General features: G+C 34.0%; 3 protein-coding genes across 4 annotated transcripts; 2 read left to right on the forward strand and 1 right to left on the reverse strand.

Annotated features, from left to right (window-relative positions):
* The first annotated feature begins 4,117 nt into the window (after window positions 1-4,117).
* On the forward strand, window positions 4,118-7,501 carry LOC110713744 (exocyst complex component EXO84A-like). Its single transcript, XM_021892191.1, has 7 exons — window positions 4,118-4,285; window positions 4,482-4,579; window positions 4,831-5,848; window positions 5,988-6,500; window positions 6,734-6,922; window positions 7,002-7,138; window positions 7,256-7,501. Exons 1-7 carry the CDS (start codon window positions 4,118-4,120, stop codon window positions 7,428-7,430), a joined length of 2,298 nt encoding a protein of 765 aa, XP_021747883.1. The 3' UTR covers window positions 7,431-7,501.
* Window positions 7,502-9,609: 2,108 nt separating this feature from the next.
* LOC110713547 (LRR receptor-like serine/threonine-protein kinase GSO2) lies at window positions 9,610-11,810 on the forward strand. Its single transcript, XM_021891996.1, has one exon. It carries the CDS (start codon window positions 9,662-9,664, stop codon window positions 11,594-11,596), a length of 1,935 nt encoding a protein of 644 aa, XP_021747688.1. The 5' UTR covers window positions 9,610-9,661; the 3' UTR covers window positions 11,597-11,810.
* A 123-nt stretch (window positions 11,811-11,933) lies between these two features.
* On the reverse strand, window positions 11,934-17,559 carry LOC110713548. 2 transcript variants are annotated; one of them, XM_021891999.1, is made up of 9 exons: window positions 16,989-17,559; window positions 15,094-15,177; window positions 14,670-14,981; window positions 14,440-14,575; window positions 14,116-14,281; window positions 13,304-13,432; window positions 13,008-13,202; window positions 12,510-12,632; window positions 11,934-12,368 (listed from the first exon to the last, which is right to left on the reverse strand). In XM_021891999.1, the coding sequence occupies exons 1-9, from the start codon at window positions 17,212-17,214 to the stop codon at window positions 12,252-12,254; spliced, it is 1,488 nt and encodes a 495-aa protein (XP_021747691.1). In that variant the 5' UTR covers window positions 17,215-17,559; the 3' UTR covers window positions 11,934-12,251. The 2 variants fall into 2 exon arrangements, with proteins under 2 accessions (XP_021747691.1, XP_021747690.1); XM_021891998.1 differs by having other exon boundaries at window positions 14,670-15,008; window positions 16,989-17,558.
* Window positions 17,560-17,763: the final 204 nt, after the last annotated feature.

A 17,763-nucleotide genomic window follows, 5' to 3' on the forward strand; every position in this document is an offset into this window, starting at 1 on the left:
TAGTTGTTCATAATATGAATGTTTGGTAAAACTAGCTGTTGAAATTATTATTATTATTATTATTATTATTATTATTATTATTATTATTTTATTATTATTATTATTGTTGTTTTTGTTGTTGTTGTATGACAAATCTTATTTTGATATTTTTAAAATATCATGGACTATAATATATAAATCTATTAAGCAATCAATTCATAAAATAAGATATGTACTAAAAATCAGAGGCTTCTGATCATAATGAAAATTAACGTCAACAATCCTTTTTAAAATACTTTTTAAAATAGTCGTCGAGCTAGCTAACCATAAAGAATTAGCTATACTATCACGAGTAGCCTTCATTGTTGTACAATTTGTTGCTTTAGCTTCACCTTGTGAACTAGAGGTGATATCTGGAAGTTCGAATGAAGGTATAAAGTTAGGATACTCTTCTAACACTCGAAAAAGTGGATCATCTGGTGAATATATTCTAATATAATTATGAAGCATAAAAGTCGCAACTATAATTTGTAGTTGTGTCTCAACACTAAATTGTGGCATTCTAGTAAGTATCTTCCATCTTTGCTTCAAGACTCCAAAACATCTCTCAATACAACTTCGAAGTGAGGAGTGCCACCGATTAAAAGTTTCTTGTTTATTGTTTATTTTGTGGAGGCGTGTGTTGAAATTGCGATGCATGATACCTTAACTTTGGATATGGTACTAGAAAACCATTTCGATCTGGATATCCTTTATCAGCCAAGCAATACTTGCCTACGTAAATTTGTTATTGAAAATTGTCAGATAAATAAATCATAACAACAAATCAAAAACGTATTATATTAAAAAAAATCTAAATATTGTAAGAAATGTATAACATACACATACCTTCAGGTGGTTTAGGGAATTTTAATTCTAGAGTTCCAATAGCATGAAGAAAAACACGAGTATCATGTGCTGATCCTTCCCAACCAGCTGATACAAATGTAAAACACATATCAAAATCACATGCAGCCAATACATTAAATGTACGAACTCCTTTCCTTCCTCTATAAGGCATTTGTTGGGCCTCGAGTATTGTAGCTCCAATATGAGTGCCATCTATGCATCCAATACAATCCTACCTGAAAAATAACAATTTAAACCACTTGTAAGTATAGATTTATAATTATGTTACAAGCTTACATCATAATAGTAGTTTACCTTGAAATACGGCATGTATCTTTTACCAAGCAATCGATTTGATACACCTTGAGCAAGTGCGTATAAAAAAATACCAACTTTCTCGTGTACGAACATATTACAACTAGCTTTTAGTCCATATTTTGAAGATAAGTCCTCACATAATCTCATAAATAGTTGTGGTTGCATTCTAAAAGCATTATTGACACAACGAATAGGATAGCCATTTAACACTTCTTTTATCCACATTTGTCCTGTCAAAATCGAAGTCATACATGGTTCCTTAAATATATACTTATAATAATATATAGTTATCAATGACATGGTATATATGATTGCAACCCAAATTTTGCGCTTTCTGTCTTCATCAATAGAAGTAAGGCAGAGTGTTTCCTTACTCGTATCAAACTATGAAACATGATAACTATGGAAATTAAATATCTGGATAAAATATATTTTCCAAATCTAAATATTTCCTAGATATATCGTAATAGTAATGTACACCTTCAAGTACCCGTTGATTATCATTATATATGGCACATGCATCAATTAACATCCACATTTTTTATTTGTTTGAGATAGAGCATGAAGTTTAATTTATAATCCATAAGAATTTTTTTTGTTTAAATAATCCTCAATCAAATGGATCCAATATAATTTTACTCAAATTTATATACTTTAACCAGAGATCATTGTCATTTGATGTGACGAAAATCTAACTTGAATAAAATAATATTAACTTTGATACCCAAAAAATATAATAACAAAATAAATAAATGAGGAAGAACACATACCTTAACAAATCAAAGAAACTTGTATACTTTTTTTTTCCTCCTTTTGATTCTCAAATAACATACGAAAGTATAAATTTAATTATTGAAAGAAGAAGATGAAGTAGAGAGTTTACATATAGGTAGGAAAATATAACGTTATATTAAAAAAAAATCTGGTAGAAAAATATGGTAGAAAACCTAATATTGTGGTTGACTGGAAAACAAACACACTGAGTCAAAAAAATAAAACTTTTGTTTTTTAAAAAAAAAATAAGAAGAAAGATAATAAAACCTAAAAAATATGTTGAACGCTAGTTTTTTTTTTTCAACGCTATCTTTTCTAGCTTTTATTAACAGCTACCCAAAAGCTACCTCCACTTCTAACAACTACTTAAATCCCTACTTTCACCAAACAGTAGTAATTTTTATAGGTAGTGTTTGAATTAAGTCTAAAAGCTACCTCAAAAGCTACCGTCGAACAGTGTTAAAATCTAAAGATATAAAAAAATGAATCACCGCTTTTAAAGGAAAAAATGAATCACCTCTTTTAAAGGAGGCTGAGAAGTATTAAAATCTAAAGCATATAAAAAAGAAAAATGTTGCAATTATTATGAAACAAATGTAATACATTTTTGAATAGTTCTTGAACAAGGGCTTGTTTGCTTCACCTTATTTTTGTTGGTCTGATAATCTGATATGATTTGAATGTCAGATTTGACCAAACTTTAACCTTAAATATATGATAATTTATATGAAAAACATATATTAAGTCGGGTTTTGTTAGATTCGTAATAATGTATATTTTATTAATATGTGATATATTTTCATAATCTTTTTCATTATTAAATTAAGGATATTGAGCGATAAAAAAAATGTACATAAAACGATGATCTGATCTGAATTTATTTTTCCTGATCTAATATGAACTTATTCTTTTTTATCTGATTTGATCGAAATTTTTTTTTCCTGAAATATGTAAAAATAGGGTAAACTAAACAACGTCTAACTGTTATCTTTATGTACATTTAATTTAAGTGTATTTTATAAATTGACCTCCAAATTCCAGCGTCTGACTCTCACATGATTTGCACTTGACTATTGAAAAAAAAACTGACATTTCCCTCCAATTTCCTCCTTCCCTTTTTGTTTCGTCTCAACTCTCTAGTCCTCTACTCCTCCACAGACAACAGCCAAATTACAATAGTCCCCATTCATAGGCGAACAACATAGTCTATGGCCTGAATTTAGAAGACGAAGAGTGATTATAATTCTTTTTAAGACAAAAGATTAGTGCATTATTTACAACTTGTCTACGAGTACTTGTACTCCCTCCGTCCTCAAAACTTCAACCCTTGGATGATTTCGTGGTTTATTAAGAAATTTAAATAAAAACAAATAAAAAGATAAATTTACATTGGGTTTATAAAGAAGCATGAAAAATAAATATTTTATATGGGGAAACTAAATTTGCACAAATATTGTTGTAAATTGGTGGGTATTTTAATATAAATGAGTCAATCATTTTGGGATTAAAATTAGGCCAAAAGGGTCGAAATTTTGAGGACGAAGGAAGTAGAGGTGGAAGTCTTGGAGAAACCGTTGAAAATATATAGGAACTCAATGAAGAATTTTTATGGTAGCTATAAAGATGACAAAGCCATCCTTAATCTCAATGTATTGTATTGTATTGTAGTTTTATACTCCCTTCGTCCTTTTACTAGGTACTCATTTCTCTTTATTATTATGTGAGTAATAAATATTAAAAATGTGTCTCTAACAAAAGGATGGAGGGAGTAGTATAGAGTATTTCTTATATGTAGGGAGTACTTGAAATTGAAAGTTTGAATGTCAAAATGTATATTCCAATATTTTTGAATAGTTGTATTTTGGAGAGCTAATTTTAAAACAGAAATTCATAACCGTCAAAGGACCCACACTACACGTGGCAAACTTCCAATTACCTAACACAAACAAGTTTGTTATTGTTCTGTTTTTCCTAATAGGACATCACGGATCATCATCACTCTCCCTCTCTTTCTAAGATTTTCCTCTTTTGCAATAAAATTATCCGATAATTAAAATGGGGATTTTGTTTCCTTTTTGAGATTAATTAGGAAAACGTTTTGATCAAAAAGAAATGATTAAACCCACAATCTAATTAGAAACAATAACAAGAAGAAAAGATGGATCATATGGTGGTAGGAGGATCAAAGGAGCTAAGTTTAGGAGATTCAAATGATTTCGAGAGGGAATCGAACCTCTCGCTTAGCGATCGTCTTAAGGTCTTTAAAAGTTCTCAATTTGATCCTGACGCCTTCATCGACTCAAAATGCAAAAGAATGGCCGAAAAGGTATTGCCTTCTTCACAATTAGATTAATATCATTTTTGTATAATATTATGATTAACATTGGGATTAGACTTTTGTTATATATACTAGCTGAATTCTCAAGTTTTTAATAAAATGTTGGGATTATTGGTTATATTTCTTTTACATTGTGCTACATTCTTCTAAGTATTTATTGATTTGTTTGTGTTATGGTATCCAGGAGTTAAAACACTTGACAATGTATTTAAAGGACTTAAAAAAGGCATCAGCTGAGGAGATGCGTAAAAGTGTTTATGCTAATTATTCTGCTTTTATACGGTCAGCAGAATCATCTATCTTGATTTGATTAATTTTTGTCACGTCTTTTGTTATCCAAACATCTATATCATGGTATATTTTCGTATGATACTATCATCATAATAGATTCGTGTTAAGGTGTTATATGTTCTCGCCAAAAAGATGTACTTATATCTCCTGTATGGTAATTGTTAAATTCCAAGCGTTATGTAGAAAGTATTCCTGCAAAACATTTTTTTTCAGGGAACATGATACATCTGCACAACTTGCAGGACAGCGAAGGAGATATCAGCGCTAGAGGGTCAACTTCTATCACTTCGTAACCTCTTATCAGCTCAAGCGGCAGTTGTTCATGGCTTAGCAGATGGAGTCCATGTCAATTCTTTGTCACCAGGTGTACAAGGTCCATCAGATGAAGAGTTGTCTAATAATAAAAATAGTGAGGTCACCAAGATTGAGACATGGTTGAATGAATTCCTCGAGTCCCTAGAAGTGCTCCTAGCGGAGAGAAGGGTGGAGGAAGCATTAGCAGCCCTAGACGAAGCAGAGACAGTGGTGGAAGATGCCAATGACAGAGGATCCCTGAAAACAACGATGCTGATATCGCTCCAAAATGCCATTACAACAAGCAGACTGAAGTTAGCAGATCAACTGGTGGAAACAGTTAGCCAGCCTTCCACCAAAGGTGCTGAAAGAAGAGCAGTTGTAATGGCGCTGAAAAGACTAGGGGATGGACCGAGGGCTCATTCGTTACTTTTGAATGCACATCACCAAAAGCTTCACCATACTATACAAATTCTGAAGCCTGCAGCAACTCTCAGTGCAAATCCAGGGGCAGCATATTGTACTAGTCTCTCACAGCTCGTATTCTCTACTATCGCTCAAGCTTCTAGTGATTCTCTGGCTGTTTTTGGGGAGGACAATTCATATACATCGGAGTTAGTGACTTGGGCAGTTAAGGAAACCGAGAATTTAGGTGTTTTGGTAAGGAGGCAATCGCTTACACAGTCAGCAGCTTCAGGGAACCTGAGAGCAGCTGCTCACTGTGTGCAGATCTGTTTGGGACATTGTGCATTGCTTGAATCTCAAGGACTTTCCCTTTCTCCTGTTCTGCTCAAAGATTTTAAGCCACTTGTTGAGCAGGCGCTTAGTGCTAATCTGAGAAGGATCGAACAGAACTGCGCTGCCCTTGCTTCGTCTGACAACTGGTCTCTGACGCCTCCACCAGGCGGGGGTGTGAGTCAATCTAGGCTTAGTAGCAGTGCCAATAGATTTAATTCTATGGTCCAGGTGCGCCTCATCACTAATTGCATTTTGCTAATCAAATTCCAACAAAACATTTTTCCTTGTGATGGACTGATAATTTAATTTCCTTTTCCAATAAAATCTCTTGTAGTAGTTTCATATACTCTCGTGCTTCCTCCTTCAGGATCTTTTCGAAGGCGTGGAACCCCTAGAGACTCTACAACTGGGGACACCATTGCTTGAAGGGTTAATACATGTGTTCCACTCCTACGTGAACACCCTAATAAGCGCGTTTCCAGCATCAGTAACTGAGGCAATCCAAGATGGTCTAGGACCTTCAATTGTCAAGGTGGCCGATACTGAAGCCCAACAGCTTGCTTTGCTAGCCAATGCTCTCCTTTTATCAGACGAGTTTCTCCCTCGTGCTGCTGCAAAGATGTTGCCCTTCAATCAAACTAATAGGAATGAAGAACCTTCAAGAAAAGACATTGATCGACAACATCGTGTAGCAGAACAAAGAGACTGGAAGAAGAGGCTCCAAAAGTCTGTTGACAGGTTAAGAGATAGCTTCTGCAGACAGCATGCCCTTGAGCTGATCTTTACTGATGATGGTGAACTTCGTCTTACAGCACACCTATATACTCGATTGGATGGTTATGCTGAGGAGCCTGAGTGGTTCCCTTCTTCAATTTTCCAGGTTCTATCCTACACATCTTCAAATATAATTAAGTATTAAGGCCGTGCTCTCTTCACCAATCACCCTTTAATTTTACTGAATTGAATCTATTTTTACTAATTAAATTTGATTTTATATCAACGATAACCTATTCTTGAATGATCTACAATGGTTCGTAACAGAATAGAAATTAGGCCTGCAGTTCATATACCCATAAAGGTCATAAAACAATTTACTTTTGGGTGTTTTTTTAGGAGCTTTACATGAGATTGAGTCAAATAGCTGCACTAGCATCGGAGATGTTCGTAGGAAGGGAAAGGTTCGCGACATTACTGCTAATAAGATTGACAGAGACAGTGATTTTGTGGATTTCTGATGATCAAGCCTTTTGGGAAGAAATCGAGCAGGGGACCAAGCCTTTGGGTCCTTATGGTCTTCAGCAGGTAGGATATTCAAATTCTCACCCTAGTCACCTTACCATAAGTTGCATGTTCTTAATGATTATAAGGACTTCTTTTACAGTTTTACTTAGATATGGAGTTTGTGATGCTATTTGCATCACAAGGCCGTTTCTTGTCTCGAAATCTCCAACAAGTAGCTAAAAACATCATTGCTAGAGCTATCAACGCAGTTTCTGCTACTGGGATTGATCCTTACAGGTTAGTATACTTTACATTATTAGCACGAGTTTAATTGGTTCATTGTCACTCGCCAAGTAGCACAATGCTAAATGCTTCCATTTCTGTTTGTTCTGCTTCTTTCACCCCCTTTGGCAGTTCTTTGCCAGAGGATGAATGGTTTGCTGAAGTAGCTCAGATAGCATTAAAGATGCTAACAGGAAAGGCCAACTTCGGAAATGAGGACCGTGAAGCTATCAGCCCTGCAGCATCAGCGTCTGGAAGATCATTAACATCAGCCTTTTCTCATGGGAGCCTCACAAGTATGCAATAGTAATCAACAGTTTTCTTTTTGCAGTTTTTAAGTAAAATGGACAGATCCCAATTGTAAATTTACAATTCGGAACATATGTTTGTGAGTTCAAATCTTAGCCATATTAGCTCCTTACAATAATTTTAATACCGCGATCCTACAAAGTTTGAAAAGTGCTTCAAATCAAGGCAAATGTGAGAGTTACACACATCAAATTGATTTTTACTGATTACAACTATTTATTCTAACATCTATTTTTCAAATTTTAGGATAACAACTGAACAAGTACTAAGATGTCAACAAATTATCTCAAAACATACATAGTGAAGGTGCTAGACTGGTAGTTGTATACATATGTATAATATAGAGTTGACCCATAGCTAATTAACTTTGGATTCTGGTAGTTGTATAAATATATCATAATTTTGCCCATGCAATGTTATAATTGTAAAAATATAAAAAAGTTTGACCTTGGAGGTCACATGGTGCCATCTTAGCCGCCAGATCTGGCATTGGGATATGCAAGGTTGAAAATATTTTGATTTTGATGCTCTACTTTTGATATTATTTCTTGTTGGTTTTCCAACTATTGTAAATCTGTAATTATCATTGTATTTTTAGAATGACTATATGAGAATAAAATTTATTATGATAGGGCCTAATGTTTGTACTAGCACAGAGCCTCTTAATCTCCCGAGACGGCCCTGCATCCGCCTCTCGGACAGAAGGGTACTTCTATAGCATCGGAGGGAGTTTCCTCAAATAATCCGCGAGAGCATTTTGTGTTTATCTGTCATGGAGCAAGGAGCATCAAAGTCATTCCTCTTAATTAGACTCCACACTCATAACAATTATCATGTATCAACGTTATTGTGATCATTAATTTTAAATTACAAGTTGATACAAGGATATATCTTACAAGTTTATAAGGAACAAAATAAAGCTTGTACTAATACTAAGAAAAAGTTGACTAACAACCTACCATAATTATTGGATAGTGGGGGGGAACTTCAAACATAGGGTTGACCCCTGCTAATTTATACAATTACTATCCAAAAAATATCAAGTTAACAACTTGAATAATACTTTTCACGTTAATTAATAATGCAAAAAAGTATCAACCTTGGTCGTCAGATTTAATATCTACGCAAGTGCATTAATCATTTGTATAATTTGTCCACATAATAATATAACATATAGTTTATTACTATGTATTTTATTTTTGTAAAAAATATATATAGTTTATTTTAGTATTAACACTAATAAGCCTTTTAGTGTTTGTTGAAGCTTTTTAATAACATGTGCCAGCAATATGTGGCTTGAAATTATATGCAAAGCATGTTCCATAAAGAGATTAATTCCAAAGAATTAACATTAGAAATGCTACTTAAAATATACGCTTTGGACTTTATTGAGCACTACAAAAGAGAAAGACAAGAAAACCAATGAATTCTCAGGTTATTGAATAATGTTCACTTAAATAATTAGAGAATATAGTATAATTACCAACCTACATTAGAAGAGTAGCAATTTAAAAATAAAAAAAAAAAATACAGTAGTTTAATTAATCTCTTTGTTTCTTTATCGGTAACAAAATGCAAACAATTTCATATCATCCCCTCCATTTCATATTAACGGTTGCATTGACTATAAACCAATTCAATGTATAGTTTTAACACATAGTAAAAAAATTACCCGTCAAAGTTTGTTGTTGAAAAGTAAAAGTGACAGTTGATGTGAGATGAACAAAAATACAAAATTGGACAAATCTTTGGATTCTTTTTGTTGAATCCTAATAATATAACAAATATTTTATATTATTTGTTTTTAACCAAATAGTAATATATTTCCGTCAAAAATATATATATATATATATATATTAATATTTTATTACTCTCTTTGTCCTGTTATTAAAAGCATATTTCTAATATTTATTATTCACATAATATAGATAAATAAGTTTCAAATTTAGGGATGAAGGGAGTATTCGACTAAAATCAAATAATATTATGAGAAACAAATGGTATGGAAGTAAAATGGAAATAATCTCAAGTGTGTCAGTGAGTTTTTCAAATGACATGATTATAAAACTTTATAATCACTTTTTAGTATAAAGATTAAAGAAGAAAGATATTTTCTTTTTTTTACTTTATATAATAATGTTTTCTTAATGGTAGGGTTCTAATTCTATTAACCTATAAATATAGTGCTAATCTCAAGTCTCATTCATCCTTTTTAGCCAAAACAAAAATATGGCATATCAGTTAATGTTCATCATCTTAACATTCTGTTTATTTTATCTTGAATTTGCCAAAAGTATTAGCTCCCAACCATGCAACTCTAATGACCTAACAGCTTTGCATAAATTCAAGGCAGCTATTCGCCTTGACACTTCTGGCAGGCTGCTAAAATGGGTAGGCCGAAAGTGCTGCGATTGGGAGGGGATTGTATGTGAGAACACAACATATAGAGTGACAGAAATCAATCTGCCCGGGCTCATCTCAACCGAAGATTTCATTGGTCAAACGAAGATGGAAGGCGTTCTGTCTCCCTCAATCATGCGCCTTTCCTCTCTTGAAGTCCTTGATCTAGGAGGGCTTGTCAGCCTTTCAGGAAACATCCCTAAATCTATTGGCCTTCACTTAGTGAACCTTAGAAAGTTGAATCTCTTTGGCAATAATCTGAGTGGTCCTATACCAGAAAGTATTGGTAAGCTGTTAAAACTAGAAGAAATTCAGCTTCAAGAGAACAGGTTTCTTGGATCAATACCCTCTAGTATTGGCTCTCTAAAGAACCTGCAAATATTACTCTTGTATTCCAACAGACTTTCAGGGTTCATGCCGGATACTATTTCAAACTTGGTGAATCTGGTGACACTCGACCTCCATGACAATGCTCTAAAAGGTCCAATCCCTGAGAAGATTGGGGCCTTGAGCTCCTTGAAATCACTCGATTTCTCAAATAATCGTCTGACAGGAGAAATTCCTGCTTCTGTAACTAACTTAACTGCCATTTCAACAGCTTATTTTGACACCAACTGTCTCCAGGGTCAAATTCCATTTCCTGTAAATCCTGGTGATATGCCCTCCCTTGGTTTCTTGAGGCTACAAAACAATCGGCTAACAGGAAACATACCCTCTACGTTTGGATATTTGTCATCCCTTCGTAGATTATCACTTGCAAATAACAAACTTGAGGGTGCATTACCTTCTAGTTTTGGCGATTTATCAAAACTATCAGAGTTATATCTTGATGGTAATCGTTTATCTGAAACTATACCAAAATCCATAGGCAAGTTATCAAATCTTATTCTCTTAAACCTATCACATAACTTTATACAAGGTCCTCTTCCTCAAGAGATATCAACCCTTAAGAACCTACAAATCCTTGATCTTTCATTCAACCATCTAACCCTTCAATCCATCCCAAAGTGGCTTGCTGAGTTGCCTTCTCTTTCTCGGATTTTGTTAGCAGGGTGCGGGATCCAAGGTGAGTTTCCAGAAGTCCTGCGAGCAACTCCAAGTGCATTGCAGGAATTGGACTTGTCAGACAACAGTCTTACAGGAAGCATACCAGCTTGGATTGGGAAATTAACTGAGCTCTATTCACTTAACCTATCTAGAAACTCCCTCATTTCAGATATTCCAGACTCAATCACGAATCTGCAAGATTTGGGTATAATCGATCTTCACTCAAACAATCTCACAGGATCAGTGGAGAAGGTTTTCCAATTGGAGACCAGGTTTTCAGGCGGGTCTCTGACATATGTCGATCTTTCTAACAACAGTTTCTCAAGCGGGCATGAGAGTATCGGTATAGGATCTCAAACTGGAATTCAGCTCCTAAATTTATCCAACAATTTACTTAAAAATGGACTGCCAACTTCCATAGGGAAGATAGGATCACTGAAGACCTTAGATTTTAGCAACAACCAATTAACCTCAGCATTGCCAGAATCATTAGGTGATGCAAGTTTATTGGAGATATTGAAGTTACAAAGAAACCATTTTAATGGCAATATACCAAATGGGTATTTGAAGCTGAGGAAACTAAGAGAATTGGATTTATCAGATAATCTATTGAAGGGACAAATTCCTATCGGTAAACCACTTAGCGGGTTTCCATCGAGCTCTTACTCTGGAAACCGAAATTTATGTGGAAAACCTCTTCCTCCTTGTAAGATTTGAATTAGAGATTTTGGTTCTTAGCATGATAGGAAGTTAGAAGTAGACTAGAATACTTTTTTTTTTTTTTTAATGCATTTTGATTTTTAGAGCAAGTTAGCATCACACATTCATTCTCTTTGGAAAATACAATGATGATTTTAGCAGAAACTTAATGACTTTATCTTGGCATGATCCAAAATAATAAAATGGAGTACAATTCACGAGTATGGGCCATACACCCATCATTTAAATCATGAGCAAAAACTATGGTGATGAGTTGGTGAGTGTCCCACTGTTTCCAAGAAATTCATGAACATTTAAAAGTAATAAAGTGCCATTTATATAGATGCTCAATTTCTTCAAATCAAGGGGTCATGCATTCATCATTATGTCTAGACAGAATTATAATTACAGGTAGGGCAATAATCCACTATGTCTAATATATCCTATAGTATTTTATATCATATGCATGTGAATGACCCTGTTATCTATGCACAGTACATGTGCATCAGAGTAAAAATTTCAGCTCCATCCATAATCATAGGAACTGTAAAAATTCCTTTTAGAACTATACACATACATACAGACTATGGAAATATATAATATGGGGCAAAACTAAACTCTCTTTTTCTTTTTTATTTGACATATTTTGATCTTGCAGTATACCAGCTTAAATTCAATTCAATAAGGGGTTGTCTTGATTCATCCCTAATTGCTGGTAATTCATGTAGTCAAGTCCGTTTAATCGTACACAACATAAAATTTGCTCAGGTAAGTCTTCAGCTTTGTTCCCCTGTTTAATAATGTAAAACAGTTTTATCAGTAAACGATGTCGGCATGTCGCATGAGCTTAGTTTATGATAGAAAGGGATACAGCATTACAGCAGAATAAAATAAAACATAAATAATCTCAAAAAGTGCAGTATCAACTTGCCTGTATGGTGAGCCCAAAATCCAGAATACACATCTTTAATCTGTCCAGGAATGCCTCAAACCCTTTCCTTGAGATATAACTAAATCTATGCATATCTAAATCGATTTCGAAGTAATTTTCTCCCTGCAGAATGTTTGCAAAAGATAATAAGAATTTTAGAACATTGAGGTAATGGTTTAACAGGGCTTATTGATTATATAAATCAGACAACCTTTAAGAAACATATTGCACTTAGTTTAGGTAAAGACAATAACCATTTTTTTCCTGCTAAAAAAAGTACAATATATGTATTGTACAAATTTTCTGATTACTCATAGTTGATTTCTTAAACAATGGAATTCAATTTCAAATGCACAAGCGCTTCAAAGAAACATAACACTCCATTCCTAAGTTCTTAACCTCTAAAATTATCATTTATCAAAACTTCAAGGTGGAACAGAAACAGAACAAACATCATGAAATATATTGGGGAAGATGAATAGCTAAATTTCTACTAACCGTGAAGAACTCATGTTGAGGACGAGAAAGGACAGGCTTTTCGTTATATGCATTAATAAGCTTCTTCTCGGCTGCACTTAAATGAAGGTCGTCCACATTGCCTAGACGACCCAAAATTTTCAACCGCTCCCGGTAAGGTGCAATTGTGTCCATAGGAAAACCTTTTACCTTTTCAACTTCATCATCCATCAATCTCTGCATACACAAGAAGCATACGAAACAAATTTAGAATACAGAGAATGAAAAAACTCTGAAATTAGGGAATTAGAAGTAATTACATGACCATCACATCTTACCCTGATACTTTCTTGAAAGTTGGATGGAATTTCCTTTAAAAAACTTTCATTTATCTTGAAATACATCACTATATTAATTCCTTCCCCATCAACTTCATTCTGGAAAAATGCAGGAGGATATAATGGCACCTGCACATCAAGAAAGAAAAGCTGAGACTATCAAACGCAAAATCTAAATAAATTGGCCATAGTGAAAGAAGACCTTTGCCATCAAATTTAAGCTAGTTATCATGTCAATCACAGTACCATATTAAGGTCGGACAATATAAACTAGTTAATGTAAACAAAATAGCATGCACTGTGTATTGACAAATGCTCGAATGGACAAATAATTAAAATGTGGCACCTCAAAGAGTAAAAATAATAAAACAGAATAAGGTTTCCAATGACCAAACGGAAAAGTTCAATGCAAGATACCTGAATCACAATTCTTATAGATTTCAGCAGACAAATCAACCTTAAGAGGCCAAACATAAAAATTGAAAACCTCATGCATATGCAGAGACTTCAGAAAAGTAGGAATGTTGTTCCCCTTCTTAGCACTCCGTACTATTTTACTAAAAAACCATTACTCATAGGGTCTATATTGAGTCACAGAAGGTGCTCATAAAAAATAAATAATAAATAAATAAATAAAAGAGAGGCTCCAAAACGAGTTGGCCATCAGTCTTTCGGATTGGAAATTTTATAAAGAATAAAAGTACAGAAACATTAAGATATCTCAAGCTGAGAAACCAGGATCAGAACTGTTAATTTAAACAAGGGAACACATTTCTTAAAATTTGGCTTTGGTATAAGATGAGTTAGACTACCTGAGCATTTACAATGAGAAGGGGTGGGAACCCCCCCGCTGAAGAATTTACTGCAGGAAGTTCCACATATCGAGCCACGTGCTCAATTTTACGTGGGGACAAGAATAAATCAACACCGATAGGATAGTATGCAGCATAAGGTGGAGCAAATTCCTTCTTTTTATCCCTGTCATATGAAAGTAAGTTTTCCAGAGTCAAACAATCAGAAAAAATCTGAAATTATGGATCAAGAAATTAAGTTTTCACTATATTCATGACTTATGCATCCCAGAAGATATTGGCATTATCCTTCAAAGATTAATATAAGCAGCATTTTTCTCTTACCTAAAATAATTCTGGCCACGAACTCTAAAGGAATTTGGCTCAATATGTGACCAACTATCCATTACTCTCTTTTCTATTCGACTAAAAGGTACTTGAGACCCTGCTAGTGGTTTTTGCAGGAGCATCTTTGATGAAACTGCACAGAATTTAAATACTTTTGAGATTAGTAAACCGACATAAAGATATCTACAACTTTCATTACTTAATAGACACAAAGTAATGGTGCATACATCTTGAATTGGGGGGTCCATCCCTCCATTTGAAGGAAAGCTTTAGCGCTGCCTTCTTTTTCGCACTTTGCGGACTAGAGCTGAGAGAATTTCTCTTCTCAATAGAAGGTATGGTCGTAGTATTCAGGCAAGGCAAACAATTATTATGAAGGATGCCGCAATTATCTAACATTTTGTCCTCCTTGCTGCTGCTTTCATCCACAGAAGAGGATATTTCATCAAGGTACACTGGATGCTTTGTTTCTATTGAGTTTCTACCAAGATCACTCGTAGAATTCCGAGCAGAGTGTACTTCATGCGAATTTCTACCCACTGACAAAGCATTTTGAGATGATATATCTGCATTGATTCTTTTCTACTAAGATGGGTACGGAAAGCCTATACCATTGTGTTCATATAAGTATAACAAAGGGGGGAGACATACCTTCTGGGATACTCTGAAAATCTTCTTCGCCGTCAGACTCAAAAATCATGTTTGAATCATACCATGCCTCCTCAACGCTATTGCCTGTCAAGACCATAATAAGCGATAAACACAGTTAATGTGAGAGAAGAGCAACACAATAATCCACAAGAAGTAATGTTATATCTCAGGCCCCGTTTGGTTTAATGTAAAACATTTTCAATGGAAAATTAGTTTTCATGGAAAACATATTTTCAAGGAAAAACACAATTGCAAATTAGTTTTTCTTTGTTTGGTTGCATACAAGAAAAGTCCAAGAAAAATAAAAATAAAAAAAGAGTGGAAATGTAAGGATGAATGAAAGGGAAGTAAAAAAAAGAGGTAAGGAAGAGAGGAAAATGTGGCTTCCCTTGTTTTGAGAAGGAAAATGTTTTCCATCATTAAGGATGGAATTTTCCACCCTTGGAAAAATTATTTTCCACCCCTTAACAAACCAAACAAAGGAAAATGGGAAAAAATGGAAAATTTATTTTCCATGAAAACCTTTTACATCAAACCAAACAGGGCCTCAGTATCTCTCAATCTGACAAGGGCTTTGTTTGATGGATAAGTCATCAGTGAACAATGCCCACAATGATAACAAGCAAGAAACAGCCACTGGATTTTTTAAAAAAATTAGTTCATAATGTCTAATTCATTTACACATTTGGAAAATTAAGGGATTGCCATTATTGTAACCACACAATCTCAATTACTCCGTACTTCTTATAAAAGACGGAGCAAATGTAACAGATGGTTCAACTAGATAACTACTTGACTGTTGCTTATCATTCATCATGGTAAAACAACTATGCCCACTACCCAGCTTTCAGCTCAACTGCATCAGAGAGCCCAAGATTGTATTTAGCATAATTCTATTCTTAAAAACAGGTCTGTAATTAGCACTTGGTGCTGGAAAACATTATCTTCCACAAACTCAACATAAAAGCATAAGCGAGTTTGCCAATGATATACATTCTATGCAAGGTCAACAACAGGAATTTGTCCAATCTGTTTAACAATGTGTAACAAGTCCAACAAACCAAATAACGCTGAAATCTCACACCATCAGCAGCAATTAATCAGAAGTTAATGCAGTCTGAGACGAATTGCTAGCACTAATAAGCAAATTCCACTATGCTTAACACCGTAAGCATGACTATTCAGGCACACAAATGCCAGCATATCAGCATTACTAAGCCTCACTTATCCTCTTTTTTCTTTTATTAGATGATCATGAATCCTTAAACTTCCGGCATTAAAATCCCACATAATTAGAACCTAATAATAGCAATTACCTGTTGTTATAAACAACCATTCCTAATTATCAATCTAGGTTTGAAGTCAGAATCAAAAACCCACTTTTGGCAATAGCTTGTACATGGAGAAAAGCATAAGAATCAGCTAAATCAAGTACTACCACAATTGGATAATTAAATTAATTTAATCATAATACTAATCACATTAATCAAACTACCATCTAACTTTTGTATGTTTACATAATCTTACCCACAAAAGTAAAGTAACTCTCAGCCAAAAAGTGAACAAGCATCAGCTGCCACCCAGAAAAATTAATGCACATTTCCTCACATCATCAATTAAAAAAACAACAAAAGACCACAGCTTTATCCAATTCTATTTGTCGGTACATAGAGACCGCCCAAGGACAGTGGTGTAGACGGGATTCGATCTGACACGACCTCTCGAGACTTTACCAATTAAGCTAGCTAACATTGACTTTTACCATCCAATGCAAGTAATATTTTCAGCTCAAAAATCAAAATTACAAAACCCACAAAACAAATCACACTAAAAAAAATCAACTACAAAAATGAAATTAAACATAAACCCAGAAAAATTAAAAGTAGAAAATAAACCTTGGTAGGTGGGATTAGTAAAAGATCGATCTGTGAAAGAAGTATTGTTACAGGCATCCAAAGAACGATCAGATAAACGAGAAGAAACGCGTTTCTTAATTCCAGATTTTCTCTTTTTGCGATTGTTACTAGTAGTAGCAGTACTAGTACTATGATGGGTTTTCTTCTTTGACCTCTTTGATTGTTTCCCAACACACCCTTTTGGGGTTGATACACAAGCTCCCATCTTTTGTGCCCCTTTCTCTCTCTAGAAATTGCAGAAGAGAGAGAAAAAAAAGGGGGAAGAAGATGATGAAAAAATGGAGGAAATATCGAGAATTATAATACTACTATAAAGTATAAATAATTAACAATTATAATTATGAAGATGATGATGTGTATAAATACAATGCAATGAATTGAATTGAATGCGAAGAGAGGAAAGAGAAAATAAAAAGCAGCAAAACGTGATTTCGAAGGGAAAAGATCAAAAGATATATTTGTGTGGGTGGGTCGGATGATATAAGGAAAGAAGAAAGAATAGGAAAGAAAGAGCTTTGTTATGCAACAAACGAGGAGAAGAACAACCGCATTCTTTTATCTGGTATTATAAATTTATAAATTTGCAGCGATGTAGACGAGACTTGATTTAAATAGCAAACATATTAAAGTGTGTTTTCTTCACTTAAATTTACGGAGTTTTAATTTTAGATTTATTAAGCTTGATTAACTTTGATTTCACCTTCTTCGTCTTTATATTCACGTTTAATAAGATCTAATGAAATATTTTATGTCT

Source organism: Chenopodium quinoa, unplaced genomic scaffold (genome assembly GCF_001683475.1).
Source record: "Chenopodium quinoa cultivar QQ74 unplaced genomic scaffold, ASM168347v1, whole genome shotgun sequence".
In the NCBI taxonomy this organism is placed as follows: domain Eukaryota; kingdom Viridiplantae; phylum Streptophyta; class Magnoliopsida; order Caryophyllales; family Amaranthaceae; genus Chenopodium; species Chenopodium quinoa.

Bases quoted from the DNA above. Each gene is read 5' to 3' on its own strand.
- LOC110713744 (XM_021892191.1), top strand. From the start codon at position 4,118: ATGGATCATATGGTGGTAGGAGGATCAAAGGAGCTAAGTTTAGGAGAT. The intron at 4,286-4,481 runs GTATTGCCTTCT...TATGGTATCCAG, and splicing joins GCAAAAGAATGGCCGAAAAG to GAGTTAAAACACTTGACAAT. The intron at 6,501-6,733 runs GTTCTATCCTAC...GTGTTTTTTTAG, and splicing joins TCCCTTCTTCAATTTTCCAG to GAGCTTTACATGAGATTGAG.
- LOC110713547 (XM_021891996.1), top strand. From the start codon at position 9,662: ATGGCATATCAGTTAATGTTCATCATCTTAACATTCTGTTTATTTTAT.
- LOC110713548 (XM_021891998.1), bottom strand. From the start codon at position 17,214: ATGGGAGCTTGTGTATCAACCCCAAAAGGGTGTGTTGGGAAACAATCA. The intron at 15,178-16,988 runs GTTTATTTTCTA...TGGTCTTGACAG, and splicing joins TACTAATCCCACCTACCAAG to GCAATAGCGTTGAGGAGGCA. The intron at 13,433-14,115 runs GTAGTCTAACTC...CTTGATGTGCAG, and splicing joins TTCTCATTGTAAATGCTCAG to GTGCCATTATATCCTCCTGC.